At 40.2% G+C, this 18,704-nt stretch overlaps 2 protein-coding genes across 2 annotated transcripts in view; both read right to left on the bottom strand.

The window, feature by feature from the left end:
* Nucleotides 1-2,345: 2,345 nt before the first annotated feature.
* Nucleotides 2,346-18,704, bottom strand: part of LOC124280787 — a 48,811-nt gene continuing 32,452 nt past the window's right edge. The window contains exons 2-5 of the mRNA XM_046716762.1: nucleotides 11,951-12,148; nucleotides 9,426-9,698; nucleotides 3,253-3,549; nucleotides 2,346-2,362 (exon numbers count right to left, since the gene is read on the bottom strand). Coding sequence (XP_046572718.1) covers nucleotides 2,346-2,362; nucleotides 3,253-3,549; nucleotides 9,426-9,698; nucleotides 11,951-12,148 — 785 coding nt within the window. The remainder of the gene's footprint in view (nucleotides 2,363-3,252; nucleotides 3,550-9,425; nucleotides 9,699-11,950; nucleotides 12,149-18,704) is intronic.
* LOC124280759 overlaps nucleotides 9,462-18,704 on the bottom strand; it is a 72,061-nt gene continuing 62,818 nt past the window's right edge. Inside the window, exons 4-5 of the mRNA XM_046716740.1 lie at nucleotides 11,891-12,148; nucleotides 9,462-9,698 (exon numbers count right to left, since the gene is read on the bottom strand). The gene's annotated coding sequence lies outside the window, so the exon portion shown is untranslated. The remainder of the gene's footprint in view (nucleotides 9,699-11,890; nucleotides 12,149-18,704) is intronic.

Here is an 18,704-nt window from a genome sequence, read left to right on the forward strand (position 1 = left end):
TTAATGTATGGAATAAACTTGGTTGTAAAAACCTGGGTGACTATCACGATCTGTACTTGAAGATGGATGTACTACTATTAGCCGGCGTATTTGAGACATTTAGGAGGACATGTATCAAGCAGTATAAACTAGATCCAGCATGGTATTACACCAGCCCAGGTCTGTCGTGGGATGCCTTGCTTAAAAAGACGGAGTTAAGTTGGAATTGCTTACTGATTATGACATGCACCTGTTCATTGAGAAAGGTTTACGAGGTGGGATCTCCATGGCAACCAAGCGATACGCTAAAGCAAATAATCAATGCGTGAATGGCTACGACCCTAGCAAACCAACCAATCACATTCTCTACCTCGGCGCCAACAACCTGTGCGGCTGGGCTATGAGCCAGTATCTACCCACAGGGGATTGAATGGGTATCATCCGATTTTGATATTATGCATCATCCCGGATTGAACAAAGGTTATATCCTCGAAGTTGACTTGGAGTATCCCAAGGCATTACACACATCACACAACAGCTACCCCTGGCTCCCGAGCATTATGAGGGTTAACCCAGACTGGATGTCTGAATACCAACATAACTTGTTAGATAGGCGGGTGGTGGTTGAAAAACTTCGTGCCTAACTTAATGAATAAGACCAAATACATCGTACACTATTCATCGCAACCTGCAGCTGTACCTGTCGTTGGGTATGAAACTGACCAAAATACACACAGAGTGCTGAAGTTTGACCAAAGTCCTTGGATGGAGCCTTACATCAGAATGAACCACGGACCTGCTAAAGCTGGCCACCAGTGACTTTGAAAAGAACTTGTATAAGCTCATGAACAATTCGGGTATTCGGTAAGGCGATGGAAAACCTGAGAAAAGCGGGTGGGCGTAAAGCTGGTTCGGTCGAATGAGGAGGAAAAACTCAGGAAGCTGATCGCTAACCCTGCATTCAACCGTAGTAAGATATTCGATAGCGACCTGGCTGCCATACACATGAAGAAAAGTCACATAATATTCAACCGGCCTGTTTCGCGTTGGGATAAGCATCCTTGATTTATCCAAACACCTGATGTATGACTTTTATTACAACGAGCTGAAGAAACAGTCACGATGACAGGTGTGAAGTGCTATACACTGACACAGATTCCTTGTTGCTAAATATACACACCGAGGGCGTTAATGCGATGACATGGCAAAACACCTCAATTTTGTGCGACACCAGCGATTACCCTAAGGATCATGCCATACACGCACGGTAAATAAAAAAGTCCTCGGCAAGATGAAGGGGCGAGTGTGCTGGTACGCCCATCGGCGAATACATCGGTTTAAGACCTAAGATGTACTCTATCTTGAAGGCCGACAATAGTGAGATCCGGAAGGCTAAAGTCGTCAAAAAATACGTTGTTAAACAACACATCACACACACCAGATTTAAGGAAGCCCTGTTCAAAACCCGTACCTTTAAACATAAAATGAACACACTTAGAAGTGATGGGCATAGGATATCTGGGCTGACTATAAATAAAACATCATTATCCCTATGGATACCAAAGCGTTGGATAGCTATTGATGGGATAAACGCGTATCGCGTATGGACATGAGAAAATTGAACCAAGAACATAGGTATAAATAAATACCCTGTCGGGCGACATGTCGCGGAACCAGAAAAGTTTGAAGATATTTACTATAGCCCGTGGATATTGGAAAGGAGCTGGCGCTGTAGATAAGCTAGCTAAAATAACTTCGAAAGTATCCCGGAGGAGGTCAAAACATGGCTTGAAAACAAGCACTTTGGCAGATATATTTACCACCACCACGCTATGTGCCTAGAAGGAAGTTTGGTATTAATATACCTAATAACGCGTTCACCAAGCCGACCTGCTGTTCCTACCTCACGACAGGGTGAGGCGTAAAACCTACAAGTATGCTCTGACTATCGTGGATGTAGCCAGCCGGTATAAGGAAGCTGAACCATTGACCACGAAAGATTCTGCCCAGGTAGCTCAAGCTATTGGCGTATATACAAACGCCAGTCCACTAGCGTGGCCAACAGAGCTCAAGTTGACCCGGACGTGAGTTTATGGGAGTTATTATTGCCAGTTGCTGACTAAGCACAAAGTCACGAGTGAGGCGTGTAGGCGGTTGGAGCCCATCATAGCCAAGCCATAGTAGAGAGATTTAATAGGACTTTGGCGGCGTTTATTTGGGTATCAGTACGCTAGAGATGACCAACCCAGGAAAGCGATCGGCGGAATGGGTTGAGCGGCTCCCTAAGGTGGTGTCTGTCATAAATCATGAAATCCGCGACTCACTGGTAAGAAGCGGCAGGCGCTATCAAATTGAAATCAATAATATCAGAGTCGGCCGCGCCCTGCGTGGGAAGGAGAAACAGATACCAGACAGGGCCCTAGTTAGGTATCTCTACCAACCTGGAGAACATGAAGGGGGGCTTCGGAAGCGAGCTACTGATCCTATATGGTCAGTCAAAACTTACAACATAGATAAAGTTGACATCAAAGCCGACGAACCTACCTTGTACTACTTGATGGATGGGCCAGGGAGGGGGTTTGTAAGAGAAGAATTATTAATCGTACCGTATGACACAATGCTACCTCCCGTCAACACGACATAGAGGATATTTGATCAAATAAACGTTTTCATAGCTTGATCCAATTAAAGCATTATTTAGGAAATAAGGCTTTCTGTACAGGTAATTACAGTAAAAATAAGGTATCCGACTAAAGCTTTATCTATGTAATAAAGCTTTAGCTACCTTGATCCAGGACTGTCATTCTGTCTACTACTTCCGTCACTCATTGACAGAACATATTAAAGCCATGTGTAGATATGAAACATGACTACAGGTAGATTGAACTAATACAATGTGTAAGTTACAGACATGCCTATACCACTGCCCACTGTAAGACTGTAGTCCCTGAAGTCCTGGTATAGATGTAGCTATGATACATGGCCAGCTTGAATTTATTCATCCAACTCACAGACACTCAGAATGCCACTCACTTGCCTGTAGCATTGTTCAGTGTCCTCAAGGGCTGTTACTGTAGGTTCAAGTAATCTTTGAGGCTGGACCAGATAGAATAATGTATCTCATAAACTCACTTTATATCAAGTGTGTATGCCATTGACGTGCCAACTCTGTTATCCCCTGTTAGATTTCAGTCACCAAAATCCTGCTGTCAGAGGTTAGTAAGGAATATATCTAGACAATTACATCATGTACTTTTTATATCCAACTCTCACCTTCAGTCACTATGCTGACAGTGTATGTCACTGACCCGCCCACACCATTGTCCACTGTCAGATTATAGTCCCCAAAGTCCTGTTGCTGGAGGTTAGTAAGGTGTAGTCTGGCAGTGACTGAGATGTCTGAGACAGGGCTGGAGGAACCAGTGAGGTCCTGGCTGGTGCTGATGGATCTCCTCCAGGTGAATGTAGGAAGGGGGTAGGCCAGGACTGACACGGACACAGTCACGTCACCACCCAGTGTAGCGGCGAACTTGAGTTGCTGAGACACTGAGTCATCAAGTCGAGGAGAACCTGTTCGAATTCACTTATATTGTATATGTACATCTTACAAGTAGAATTTATCCAAATTCTCCAACAACACATACCTAGAGCATAATACCATGACATGGATGCATATCTATCACATAGATGTGACTACATGCAAAATCCAATGTAACCTGATCCACATTTTTCCCTGCATGTCCCAATTTTTTCCCACAAGAAAACAATCAAACAGTTAATTCAAAGACTACTAGCTTTCTTATTATTTTCAAAAGATGTTCCTCATCAATGTGAGCTATGATAACATCCAAAGGTCATAGGTAAGGCAGGGAATACTTCCCTTCTTTTCCCAAATAGATGCCTGATATATGATGGAGGTGGGATGGATTAATCGTGATGAACCAGGTAGTATTCTTTGAATTATTCACACTGATAGCTATTGTTTGATAATTCGTTTGAATTTTATTACCTCTGTTTCATCACAGCCAGAATGGCTATTGCTAAAAGCGGCGTAAAGCCAAACTCACTCACAGCCAGAATACACAAGAGGGAAGGTAGGATCTGGCATATGATAACACCAGATAGCTGACAGTAGTAAACAAAGAAGAATTACCAAAGAATTAGTACAGTACCTGTCTTTCTTGAAAAGAAATTTAAATTGGTTTACTTCTAACACAGTTTCTTGTTATTGTGGAATCATATGTGGTTCAAGTGATCTTACTTCTCTGAAAGCTCCATCTCTGGTGTTGTGTGTTTAGACCACAGCCTTAGTTTATCTTTGTTTCCGTAATCTTGCAAGATAAACAAGAAGCATTTTCTATGCCTTCTATGCCAAAGATTTTCAAAGCTCTTGGACTTATCACAACTATGATAAGAGTCAGTTTGGAGTATTCTGTGCCCACAGGGTTAAGATTCTGCTTATTGATTCATGGCTACAATAGTACTCCAAATCTGACTATGATTGAGAAGAACTGGCATGTAAGTCTGATACACAATGTACTTTTGCTGCCATGGCCTTGCACGGTTGTCATCTTGGACAGATGATTAAAACTGAATGAGAACCTATAGATATACCATCAGGAGGAAGAATAGAAGCTATCTGGAAAAAACAAAAGCCTAAATGACACTATTATTATAAGTGTAATTGGAGGGAATCATTAGACTGCATCAAGCAAATTGAGAGTTTTTTTCCAAGCCCTAGCCATCAGAGAGAAGAACAATCGTTATCATTACCTTCTTGATGACTCTGTTTAAGAGAGGGCAGAGTGAATGCATAAGAATTAAACTCTTCCAACTCATGGATTGTATGTCAACTTGAAGATGAGGGTCTGGTAAACTAAATTTAGAGTCTGGAGCTGAGGAATGTGGTAAGAAGATCCTGATGAGGTCCTGAAAACTTTCAGTTGCAGAGACCTGTCAGTCAGCATCAATTTATTCTTCTGTAAAGGACAGTGTGGCAGGATGTTTAATTTCCATGGGATAATACAGACTTTTCATTCAGTCGGCTAATTTGAATTATTAATGTGAAACGTCTTTCATTAAATGCACATACATGTATTTCATTGCTCCCTGTCTGACTGACAGCTGTAGTCTAAGGCTAGGTGTGTTGTGTGTTTAGACCACAGCCTTAGTTAGGCGAGGAAATAGCCTTCATTGCCTGACAATCCATGTGCAGAATCTTATCCTCCTGACTGACCAATCTTCCCGGATTCTCTCTCCCACTTGGAATAGGTCAACCTCTACCTTTGAAATCATCCTTGAGGTTGTTACGCTAATGTGTTTATCAAACTTTCTAATACTGACCCCCCAAAAAATCTCCTCTTGCAAAGAACACATTTTTCCTCTTTTTATAGGCTCTAGCAGCTAGAAACATTGTGGATGACTGGAATTTCTGATTTCAGTCTTGACTAACCTCATCAATAAGTGAATCCAGTTATTGTTGAAGAACCTCCTTATAAGCATGTTGCTCAGATAAGATTGATGTCCTCAAAGAATCAGACTTTCTTTGATTTTGGTACTTCTTGATTCTTGGATCATGTTATTGTAGATGGGTCGTTCTCTTGGACACATGATAAATCTCCATATCAAACGCGCGAACACATGGTAACAAGTTTATCTCGACGAGCACCCTTACTAAATGCTTTAATCTGGACTGAAACAATGAGACAATCAAATGGCGGCCGATTATATTTGTATAACTTTTTTATTTGTGAACATACAATGTTTTTGTTCATACCATTGCATTCAGCACAAACAGTTTGGTCTAGTACCGTGCAACGGTTCTAGACTGAAATAAAGTATTTATGAAAATCAAGCAAAACGGTAGTGAATCTGCGATTTCTTATACAAATTTGAAAGATCACGTCACCTCGTGCAGATATTCCACCTTAGGAACTGTGCAATCAAACGTTCGAAATCCACACTGTGATTCATTGTCAAACTTTTTATCTTTCATGAACTCTTTAATATAACACATATCTAACAACATAAGCAATTGTAACTCTGTTAACATGAAACTTTCATCAATTCAGGTATCGAGGTTAGGTCAGCATAACCTGTATTGGAATGCACTAGCCTCGTACACTAAGCGAGTGGTTACTGTAGACGTGTCGATGTTCTGCAACAGGTGAAATGTCAATACCTGGACACTTGTTGTAGTGAATGCAGAGATTGTTTATGGTACACTGGTACAGAAGTTGCATTTGTGGCCTGGGATATACAGCATTTCTGTCACTGACCCCTCTCAGGTGGAAGTCAACACATCAGTCATAATCATCGCTAGGAAGTGTCCTGGCGGTCTGCAGAACCGGGCAAGAAGATGATTTGAGACACTAGCTGGCATCAAGGCAGGGGCGAATAGAAGATGGGGGAAGAGAAGGTGAATTTGTGCCAGTTTATTCTGGATGGCTGTCCCCATAATACGTTCTTTCTCAGAAACGCCAACTCGCTCATAAACAGAGAAAGAAGATACATTGTTGTGGTGAGTGACGGCCATAGTCTGAGCTGCACTAAAGTGACACCTTGACAATAGTGTGGACCCAGTGTCACGGATAGAGTGACTTTTGTACACTGTATATAGATTGCAACTCTTGCTTAGTGATGGCATGAATTTCTTGAGAGTATTGACTCCAAAAGGAAACGTTACAATACCAAATTGCGTCATCATCGAGTGTTTGTTTACAAACAGTGCAAACAAGAGAGATAACTCTTGACAGTATGTTGTTACTAGGGATGTGTGTGGTCCAGTTCAACATAAAAAAATATACCTACAGCATGTGACCGGTTTTGACCAATGTCGAGATAAGATGTAATAAAGGTAGTGAAAAGGAATAACATATCAGTATCCTCAACCATTTGGTTCCACAAAAACAGATGACAACAAATCTCAACGTTATTTATTAATAGTCTGTGACTGCATAATGCGATTTAGCATCATTTAGTTAAATCAGTTTATAGTCAGCGCAGAGTAGTAACTACTACCAACCACTTCATAACTTTTGTTTACAAACACTCCCCTCCCACATTATCCTGCCTAGCATGTCATTTGTTCTCCTGAAGTCACAACCTAGTGCAGTCATGGCATCTCATACATTCTAACTTCAACTGTCCAAGGCAACATTAGAGCAAGGAATATCTGCAAATACAATGACTAAGAAAAACACTAAACAGGGTTGGTAATGGGGGCTCCAGTTTATATGTCACAGGGTTTTGAACCGGAAGGGCATGGCTACATTTAAAGGGAACATTTGTTTGAGTTACTTAATTCAGGGTAACGCGCATAATTTTACTATAACCAACCATCTGCCAATTCCCCCACCCCATGCCATGACCTATGCGCAGATTAGGTTGAAATTAACATATTTTCCACAACATTCAGAGACTAGAGAGTACTCAGTCCTTCATTAATTTTCAATGTCAGGTGTGTGAACTTCAGATGTGCAAAAGCATGTGAAAAGAGAGTAAGTTCATTGTGCACAAAGTGCACATGCCACATACAATGTTTATTTAGGGTTATTTTTATAACTTTTCAAATATGTTTCATGTTATGCACAGTTACTTTTTTCTGTTAGTATATATATGTTGTTGCTTTCAGGTAGGTGATTAGGAAGAGTAGATTTGTCAATCTTAAAGATTTATAGATTGAGCATGTCTTGGCACTTGGTGATGATTTTACAAGCTGTCAGTCAAACATGGTGTGTATGTGCTTTGCTGCCAAGTTGTTTGCAAAGTGTTAACATCCTCTGCAGACAATCTCTTCCAGTAAAGATTTCAGAGCTTGGGAAATTAAATGCATGATTGAGATTACAGTCCGTTTGAGTCAGAAATCGACCAACTGAAACTTGGCAAAATTGTCAACAAGGTAGCTAACGTCATTGAACAAGGTTAATGGTCTCGGGATGGCTTACAACAGGCAACTGTGGCACCACTTGTCATCCCTTTCAGTCGTGACTATGACACTACGACAGACGAGGAACCGACAGCTCTCCCGGAATAGATTTTGAGATGTTCTCCGCCATGAGTGGCTGTTCCGTTTCTGCAGTTTCACCCTGCCGCGACAGATAACAACTTTTGCGTTTTCAATGATGATAGTTTCTTAAACAACGTTTTTGGTGGAGTCAGGACAATTTTCAAATATAAGAAAGCTGTTGGGTATTAGTAAATGATAAACATGTGTACTATTTATATTTATGTGGCAATTTTGTAATTCATCAGTCTGTTTCTGACTCAAACAAACTGTAGTGTGTGTGACCAAAGTTCTGTTCCATGGCACCGCTTAACAAGCTTTGAATCAACTATCCTTGTTGATTCAGACTTGATCTTGTCACTATATGGCTGGAATAATGCCGATGTGACGTAAAACTCAACTCAACTTAACTCAACCCTTGTGTAGGAGATCAAGCCATGTCAAGTTTTCGAGGGTGAACCTCACTCATCTTCTTCTATTTCACCCTATACCCCCCTTCTTGCCTGAGCAGGCTGATGATTATATCTAATCTCAAGTATAAATCTTCAGGTCTTTCACATGACACATCGAAATCAATAAAATGAGCTGCTGATGACTGAAATCTGAAATGTCACCTAATAGCTTGCCAAATGTTAAACAAAGATGTCTACTCTTTAATAGCTGTGTTTCTAGAAATGATAATAATTACAAGAAATCTCACTTTGTGATTAGCAGTTAACCTCATCAGCTGTACTACATTTTGTCCATTCATTGCAGAATCATTGCTGTGGGCTATTACTTATCTTACTTTCCCGATGTAAATAACATTGTGTTTCCAATGTATCAAAGAATTTCAGTCCCTGTAATTTAGTCATATTGCTGAAGAACTATGAAAATCACATTTTACAGATGAGTTACTTAACCACCAAACCAGGTTTTAACTTGATGAAATACAATAGCTCGCAGAAGCAAGTTAATCATCTTATGTGTCAGATGTGGGAGTTCATACCTAGATGCCATCATCAGTTAAGTTAGGATGGGATGCTTCATGAGTGTTCCCATACCAAACACTAGAATGCTTTCTACTAACAAGGTGTTGATGGATGAAAAGGTCAAAAACTACATACTTAACACTCATATGATCACATAACAAATACATTGTTATTATCTCCATACGTAGCAGATTGTTATTTTCATATCTGGTTTAACTGAATGACAATGATCTGAAATGGTTACATACACTGATAGTCTTCTCCCACTGAGCCACATGTTTATGTCCATATGTATACAATTAGCCACAATTATCAATACTATGGTATTTCAAAATTATGCAACCCACAGTGCAGAGAGAACTTTAATATACACATGGGATGACAAGTTGAAGTGATGAATTTAAGCAGTCAGGGCAAGTACTGATTGTGCTGTGTCATGGTTGGTGAATTGGACAGTACTTACACTTAACCAGCAACTCCACCCTCTGGGTGACAGGTGCCCCCGATGTTGTTGGTGGCAGTACAGGAGAAGTTCCCTCTTTGTCTACAGTCTGCTGACTCCTGTCTATATGTTGCTGTCAGGGAGTTATCTGCCCTTGTCAACTCCTCAGTTCCATTCAGTAACCTGATGACTGACCATGGATTACTGTCAACCTTGCAGCTCAAGGTAGCTGGGTCAGACATGTTAACTGTCACTGAGCCACTGTGAGAGTTGACGGTAAAACTGCTTATGGTGGCTGGGTCTGAAAATGAAGAGTGGAATAAAATTTAAAGGTAAAGGATAGCAGGTACTGATAATGCCTGAACATGATTATAGTCCTCTTATATTTTCACATGATGTAATAACTGTTTACAATGTTATTCAAAGCTTACTTATCATTGCACTGATCTGCCTTTTGACATCAGAGCTGACTATGGTCTGCCATTGTGTAGGTAATCATGATAAACTTATCCTTATTGCTGACTGCTTATTCATCTACACCTAAATGACTTATGTATACAAATCTATTTAATAATGAGATCAAGAAACCCTTTTTCAAGTTCAGTTACAAGAGAAATTCATGAAGTGCAACAAAAAGTGTTAGCTCATAGCCAAAGCAAGTACTGTCTGAAACTTTTAAGAGAAAGATTTGAAAACTGGACTCTGATTAAGATATATGTTTCTCAGGTATCAGTTTCAGGTATTAGGATACTTGACCTGACCAAGACTTGACCAAGAAGTCTATGGCGTCATTTGGTTCTGATAATTAGAGGATTATTTGTTATTTAATTATCCATGTTATACATGATATGTTTATTCTCAATGCAGATCTTCATAATTTATTATCGATCGTGAATAAACAGTCAACTGTAAAAAGTATTGCCTACTTATTTGATAATATCACTCCCGTTTGTGATGACATTACTTTTAGTTCTTATGACATTGCTTCTGGTGACATGACATCATTTGTGTGACGCTCAAGCATCCAATTTTTTAAAAAACACACACTTGAAATTATTGAATGAGGTATCAGGAACAGATCCCTTGCAAGTCAGTTTGGATGTTAAGTGAAAATTAGGGAAAGTGTTGTGAGACCCCATTTGGCAGTTGGGTCAGCAAATACACGAGTAAACAAATAAGCTGTCAGAAAAAAAGGACCTAAGCCAGTACATGACAGTAGCCTTGGTGATATCCTTATACAAAGTACTTGTACAAGATTCTCCAACTATCTGGGTCAGAGTATAGGGTTGTTGTACCATGTAGTACCTACCAGAACTCTGTCTAAAATATAGTACAAGTCTAAAAATAGCACATGGCAGCTCACCGAGTACCCATCCATACTTGGAAGATCATTGTTACAAGTTGAATAACATTGCCACATAAAACACATAAAAAAGGTATGGAAAGTCAATTTCAGTGTCTCACAGTGTCTGAGGCACTGATGCTGCCACATAAGACTTGAGTGACAATCAATCTGATCCACAGTTTTACTTGGAGCTGGTATGAAGTAATATTTCTCTCCCAGTGGTCCTATAGCCTCTAATTGGGTGAGATCTGACAGAGATGGAGCTTTCAGAGAAGTCCAGCACATGAATCTCCAGACTTTCTACTCTTTCAAAACATGGCTGCAAGAGATAATGCTTCATATGGTTTCCCAAAAAGAGCAGACAGCTGATAAGATTACCCCTAGGGAAGGTTATGTTGAAAGAGAGATCTCATCAATCTATTCACATCTGGGTAATTTGAAAGAGTCAAGTACTGAAGATAAGGCTGATCCATGTAATTCAATGGTGCCATGATCAATTTATTAACTTACCACAGATATGAGTATAGTAACATCGTCATTTTATATTTTTTGTTGCATTCCATGCTGACAAAATTGTCTGCCCTGTTGACATACAGGGCTGATGAGGAAAGTGACTTGGAGAAGGCAGGAGTTTCCAGGCATGAAGTCATGTGCAATACATTCATTTGTTGATTCAGAACTGACATACAATGAAGACTTGTTGTTGAGGCAAGTGACAAATAAATCCACAAAAAAAACACAATTTATCCTGTACCTACCACACTCATGTATTTGGTCTCTGAATGAAGGTTAGAACTCTGGTGATGTCCATATCCATCAGAATTAAAAACTGGGTAAAAATATTCTTTAATGCATGAAGGGCATAGCAGACAGCCAATATATAGGAAGAATGTTATCTTGAACTGCCAAATCTGTTAGGCTTTCTATGTAGGCTGCCTATCCAGAGTTAGGGGTACTTGTATACATGCAGACTTGCACATACACTTACACTGTACATCAACACTGACTGTAACACTGTCACCAGTGCAGACTATATACTGACACTGAACATCAACAGACTATAACACTGTCACCAGTGTACACTATATACTTACACTGAACATCAACACTGACTGTAACACTGTAACCAGTGTAGACTATATACTTACACTGAACATCAACACTGACCGTGACACTGTCATTACTCCCGTGTGTATTATTAGGCTGACATCTGTAGGAGCCTGTGTTGGATCTGTCAGCTTGTCCCTGGAGCATGGCTCCACTGCTGAAGGCTGTTCCATTGTGTAACCACCTGTAGGTACATCCGGGTCTACAGAGGGCGGAGCAATTGATAGATGGAAGAGCCTGGTGTTCTCTCACAGTGTAGGAGGAGTTGAAGGGGTTCAGGGAGATCTGGTAGGGACCGTCTGGAATATATAATGTTACCTTGAACTTATACAGAAATTGAGCAACTGACGTACATTTACACATGACATCAATTATATACAAGTAGAAAAAAGTTCAGCAGCCTTAAATTTGTTTACCGCTATGTTCAAGTTCGGCTTTTGTATGGTGATATATGTGATAACAATGTTCATTGATGAAATTATTCCAAGTGTACTTGGTCAAAAGCGTCCAGAAGCACGAAAAGTGCAGATTGTGCAAGTGCCACATGTCATTATCTAATTTGCAAAGTATTCAATCATTTTTCTGACTTGATGGTATGAAGAAGATTATCAGACAGCCAGAGATTATTGGTATGCATAACTCTGGTATGTTGGTTGTCAGTTGTTTGGTTAGAAAATACAGGGAAACCAATGAGATGACATATTGCCCAATTTCTGGACGAACCTGAATGACATCAGATCATGAAGACAGGGCTCTGTTACCTGAGGGTGTCGGGGTATTCTACCCTTATTCCCTAGGCAATCCGTCTAGCCACTCTGGTTCTGGGGATGATGTAGCTAGATGGATAATCAAAGATAAGTCCAGTATGGTGTTCAAGTCCATTTATTTTGTAATGGATTATTTCACAAAGGTCCTCAAATATTTCCTAGCTTTCCTGGTTTACATGCAACACAGATTCACAAATCTCCTGGAAGAACTTGTCGGTTTCTTTCACAACTCCTAAAGTTACAATTTCATCTGAGCCATTCTCTCAATATACAGAGAGAACCTCTCAAGTCAACGGCAGTGCCCAGAGTTTCTGCTCTCCCTCAGTCAGCTAAGTTTTGGTTCTCTTCACAATTTTTGGCTCCTCCCCCTGAAATGATGTCCTACCTCCTACAGAAATGACTCATATCCAATCTTAATAATTAGTTACTTTCATTAGTCCCTTCCGGAGACTTTATTTGGTACCATCAATTTCTTCCAGTGATAAAATGACATTGCTAATTATCCTTAAGCCATACATCAACCAAACCATGACATATCTAACTAATATCTCAGACTAGTAGATACTTAATCAAATCATTTCAGATCCTATGCATGCCCCTTTATTGACAAACTGACCAAACTGACCATCTGTATCCCAAAAGTCCATCCGCCCAATTTGTGTAGAAACACCAGTTTGAACCTTTCACCCTCATTTATGTCAATTTAGAGAAATTGTTATTCCCCCAAGAAAAGTGAATCAATAACAGTTCGGTTAGCTTGGTCAATGCACTTTCCCAGTATATTCACCCTTCTTAACTTGACTTCAAATTTTCCTTAAATATTTATAAAATATAAAATATCCTGGTTATAGCACAATTGAGGCTCAGTCAACGACAACTATTCACCACAAGCAATGGTTACAGTTTCACTGAGTCACTATGAGACTAAAGAGAGCTGGGTACAACACTAGAAAGGTCATCAAATGTCCTCTAATGAACAATCGTCATCAACAATCTCATTTGGCTTGGTGTTTACTGCAGCAACGCTGATGAAAGCTGGCTGAAAGCTGATTCCTTCTTAATTTATCTGATGAATGCTTGAGAGTTTGGAGCCAGCCCAATACAGCAATTGCAGCAAAAGACAATCCACCCAAAGTTGCCTTTGGTAGATGTTCCATCAAAACATGGGGATGTGTCTCTCATAACTAAAACCTGACTTGGTGACAATACGTGGGAATTTCCAGGTTTGATCAGTATATCCAGGAAGTGCTGGATCCATTTGTTTTCCCTCATCTTGATAATCATCCTCTTGCTACAAGATCTGCATTTAGGGATGACAATTCTAGGCCACATTGCTCTGGTTCAGAGTCAGCTTTCATTCAGAATAATGCAGTGACTCACCTTCCGTGGTCCACCATGAGTGCAGACCTGAAATTTGGGACTTTATCCGGCGACAGGTACAAGTATGTGTACCACCTGTTTTAAATTTGCTTGAGTTTGCACCAAGAATGTGGACAGTTTCCTCTGCAACGAATATGACGGCTGACACGGAGGTATGTGACGGAAGTTACAGGCAGTTATCTGAGCATGTGGAGAGTACACTAGATATTGATTGATACATTCAATGTTGCATGAGCCTCTCTATAGCTCCTTTCTTGTAACAGGTATCATTATTACCTTAAAAAAGATTTTGTATCCATTGTTAAAATGTTGAAGGAAACTGTCCTTTTTTGTGTTTCCTTGTATTCAAGACATGATCTTACATAAAAAAACATGCAGATTTACCAACATACTGTGCACACCACTAATGTTAGCTGAAACATACGACTTCATGAAAATTACTGGGGGTGCTTTACTTTTTTTCAGGTGTATATGTTCTGCAGTGGGTATCTTGTTGTGACATAAATTCAACAATACATTAATTTACATCTACTTAGGAAAACCAGAATATCAAAGTACTGAAACACACCTTTATTCAGTGATATAATGTTTTACAGATTAACACAAAATATATTGGATGTAGTTTAAGGTTTTTATATAAATTTTTTTAGGTTTCTGAACAGATTGCAATATGACAGATATTGTAATGTTGACAGTGTTTAAAACTCCCAAAATTCCAAGCCAGACAGCCGGACTGGTAACTTAAAAAATTACCAGTCCAGATACAAACTTGCCTGTCTGGTTTTCAACAATGAAAACAAAAATCAGTTTTCTGAATACTTTACTGTTTGCAAGCATCGCAACAACACAGCACTAACAGGCAATGCACCGAATTTAGGTAAACTGAAAGTACATGTGTTGTGATTGGTTATTGTAAAATTAACTGTCCAATCGTAAATAGTTTAACATAATTATCATAATACCTTAAACACCTCAAACTGACAAGAGAACCTGTCTGATATTATGAAATATCTACTGTTAGGGGTAAAAACATCTACCAGACCCACCGGACAGGCTCCTTTTGAAATTTGACCGTCAGAGATGAAAATAGACTGTTCAGGACGGTCAGGCAGGCGGGAATTTTTAACGCTGATGTTGACCTGGGTTATGAGGACCCTCAAAACATTTCCTGTTTGGAAAGGTGTTGAATAATACACAAGAATACATCAATACATCACTTCCAGTTCTATTGTAACCTGTTACATCATTTCTGGTTATGACTTCACTTCCATTACTATACTTCCAGGTGTGACGTCACTTCTGATCAATCACCTTCATGTTAACATATGAATGTATCAAGCAAGAAAAGGTGTACTCTGCTGGTCTTCTGTGATTAGAGATAATAGTCTGGGAAACCACGGTCTGCATGGCTAAACTGGAGCTATCAGAATAATCATGCATCATGTTAGTTTTGTCGTCCAGAGCTGAAAGTTGGAATACATAAGTAAACAACCCTGTCCAGCATCCAACTGGTATGCTTTCACATCCGGTTCTGGATTTCCATACATCTTGTTTGGACTGATGTTTTGAGTGTCCCATAATTTGGTCATCCAAAAAAGATGTCACGTCCATTGTGAAGTTACAATACTCTCTTCAACGAAAAGGCTTTCATGTTCAGTTTCCTTGAATATTTCTCACTTCCATCCAGTAGTTGTACCAATCTCCCATGGCAAATAATTGAGATATTTCGGTCATCAGAGTTTGTGACTCGGTTCTGCCTTGTATCTGAATATAAGGCACGATGGTTATGTAGTCTGTCAACATCAGAACTGATAAACTTAGTATCAGATTTTTCCGATTCAACACTACATAATAATTTGCCTTCATTTCTTGATAACTGATTAATCAATTCCTCTAAAATCCATATTTCTTGTATCTGGTGATCATTCATATCAGCTCATTAACCCGAGTAGATACAATTTGTAATCTCATCTCATCTGATAAAGGTTGCTGGCATTGTAAATTGTGAGGCATACCTACTATTGCATCATGGAGCTTATAAATAAGTCCCACTAACAGTCAACTCTCATTGAAATTTGAGTCTCAGGTGGAATATCATGAAATGAAGCATTTGGAGAAGAGAGAGTAACATATTCCATCAAAGAATCAATTTATGTTGGGTATTTGTTTGCTGTTTAAGATCTCTGACCCTAAGGGACCGTTCATAATTTATGGCTGGGGGGTGATGATGATTTTTTTTTTTTTTTTTTTTGGGGGGGAGGGATTTTGTTCTGGGGAGGTAGGGGGGTCATCAATTTGTACATAATAATAATAATGTCATTTTTATGACTCATACTTTATTGCTTGTTCCCTTTCCTTCCAAGGTGTAATGGAAACCTCTGTCCTTTTGTTCCCCAGTGAACAGTTTAAAAATAGCTCATCCCAATCCCAACTGGGCTTCTTCCCTTTCCCCTTGCACCAGCATCCCACATGACTATGGGCTGCCTGTCACTCTCTCTATTAAAGCACTCAAGCTATTTTTGACCGAAGCCAAATAGTGGAGAGCAGACACGGTTGGTAGGGCCCTGAGACTATGAGAATTACATATTTTTCCTTATCCTGACGCATATGTTATTGCTTGAATCCAACGGATAGACAGTGGGTCAGCCACCTATTTGGATTCTGATCACTGTTCGATCCACCCCTTGGGACCTCCAGTCTGAAACTCTTCTGACACTGCGTGTCATAAGATTTTGTGGATTTTAAGATACGCAAGGAATTAGATTCTCTCTTATCTTGGTTCCATCCTTATGTTAAGAATAGGTCGTATTCTTAACTGAATCCTTTTACTCCTGTGCTGCTTTATCTTGTAAAACAGGGAACATGGACACTCTGTCGATGGTTAGGAAACAGTAACCTGACTTCTATGAGTCCACATGATTATAGGTGAGTAACTATCATCTGGCTGGGACTGTCAACTGCTGTGCCACAACTAACAGGCCAACTTGGAGGATACCGGATACATCTTCTGTGGCAATGTCCCTTGGGTAGTGGTTCACAAAGACAGAGTACAATCTCCAGAAGCATCCTCCCATGATGCTATGCAGGGCTTACATGGATGCAACGGCTCTCAATTCATGAGGGTTGGAGGCTCTAGACAGATCCAATCCTGCTGTTTTCTTCGGCCTCAAGATTACTGCTCTCAGCATGAAGGAAAATGTTGTTCTGGAGACCTTCTCCTTCTCACAGTAGTTCTCTGCAGGTAGATGGCCATAAGGAAAGGTAATTTGTGTCATCTGATCTGAAGATGAATTGTCTATCCGGTTGTCCTGGTAATTGATTCTTCGCATTGCAGGACTAGATGAACTGCTGGATGATCCCCGGAGTCGAACATTGTTCGACCTGAGTCTAGGGCATGTATTTCTGACATTCTAGTAGCTAGTGCGAGTAGGAAGAGCATCTTCTGAATTAGCAACTCAAAACTGCCTTACATTAGAGGCTCGCAATCGTCACTGGTAAGATGTTGGAGAACTACATTGAGATCTCACGCTGGAGCCTTAAAGTTAATCTGCTGATCTTCAAGTCTAAATGATCTCAATAAAGCAATGAGTTCGGGAACCTTGGTGAGCTTTACTCCTGTGTTCATAGTGAGAACTGAGCTAGTGGTCACTAGGTAGGTAGAGAGAGTTGATCCTTTTAATTGTCTAAGTGTCTAGTAGCTCTCATATAGCATAAGGATTCTGCAAACTTGAGGGTATGAGGCTTTAATGGATTTAACTGGTCGAAACTCTTCCATTTGTCATCATAAAGATTTCTAGTTGAGCATCTGAGTGCTAAGGTAACTGCTTTAGCTCTCCAGTAGAATTCCTTGCCTGGGGAGACAATGCATGATACGCTCCATGCGTGTAATTCGAATCCTTGTGGAATGGCATAAGGCTGCCTTATGTCCGGATGTACTGGTAGGCTAGGCAGGTACGGTAGTTGAGTTGTAGGCTCTCCTATGAGCTTTATTAGGTCTAGGAACCACGTTCTCGAAGGCCAGTAGATCGCGACCAAAAGCAGTCAGAGGACTTTGGCCTGAGCAATCTTGTATAAAACTTTTGGTAGTAGACCGGTAGTGGAAACTCATACGCATCTAATCCCTCCCATGGAATGGCTAATGCATCTTGGGACGAAGCTAGAGGAGAAAAATCAGTTATTCAGTACTTCTACTGCGCTCTTGATGAGTAGAGTGTTGATTGCTTCTGACAGTTGTGATAGCTGAAAATCGAAATACTTGAATACCAGTGGAATCGTGGTCAAAGGGGGGCTTGGCGTTCAGCTGAATCCTTTAGCCTTAGCAAAGGATCTGAGTTACATAACCGTCCTTTAGTATTCCCAAATTTTCCAATAATGTCCGAGACATCCACCCACTACTGAAGGTTGTATGGGAACGGCTGGGGATGAAAGAGACCAGTCTTTCCGAACCTCTACTTCATCGACCAGAGTGGGTGCTGCCTGAGAAGCAGACTCTGGCAGAATGTCCTCTAGAGATGTCACTTGAGAGACGAAAAGATTCTTTTGGCACGCTGAATGCCCAAGAAGCGAGATCAAAATTGAGTTCACTGGACTGATTGTTTAAACATTGTGTTCATTATCTGGACTGATTTGATTAGCATCTGGTCCTTGGAAACTTCCTTGGACACTTGTCAAATAGCGCCGTGGAAGATAGTTGGAGTAGCCCAAGGTT

This window comes from Haliotis rubra, unplaced genomic scaffold, assembly GCF_003918875.1.
Source record: "Haliotis rubra isolate DU_JTF1 unplaced genomic scaffold, ASM391887v1 Scf1078, whole genome shotgun sequence".
NCBI classification, from domain to species: Eukaryota; Metazoa; Mollusca; class Gastropoda; order Lepetellida; family Haliotidae; genus Haliotis; species Haliotis rubra.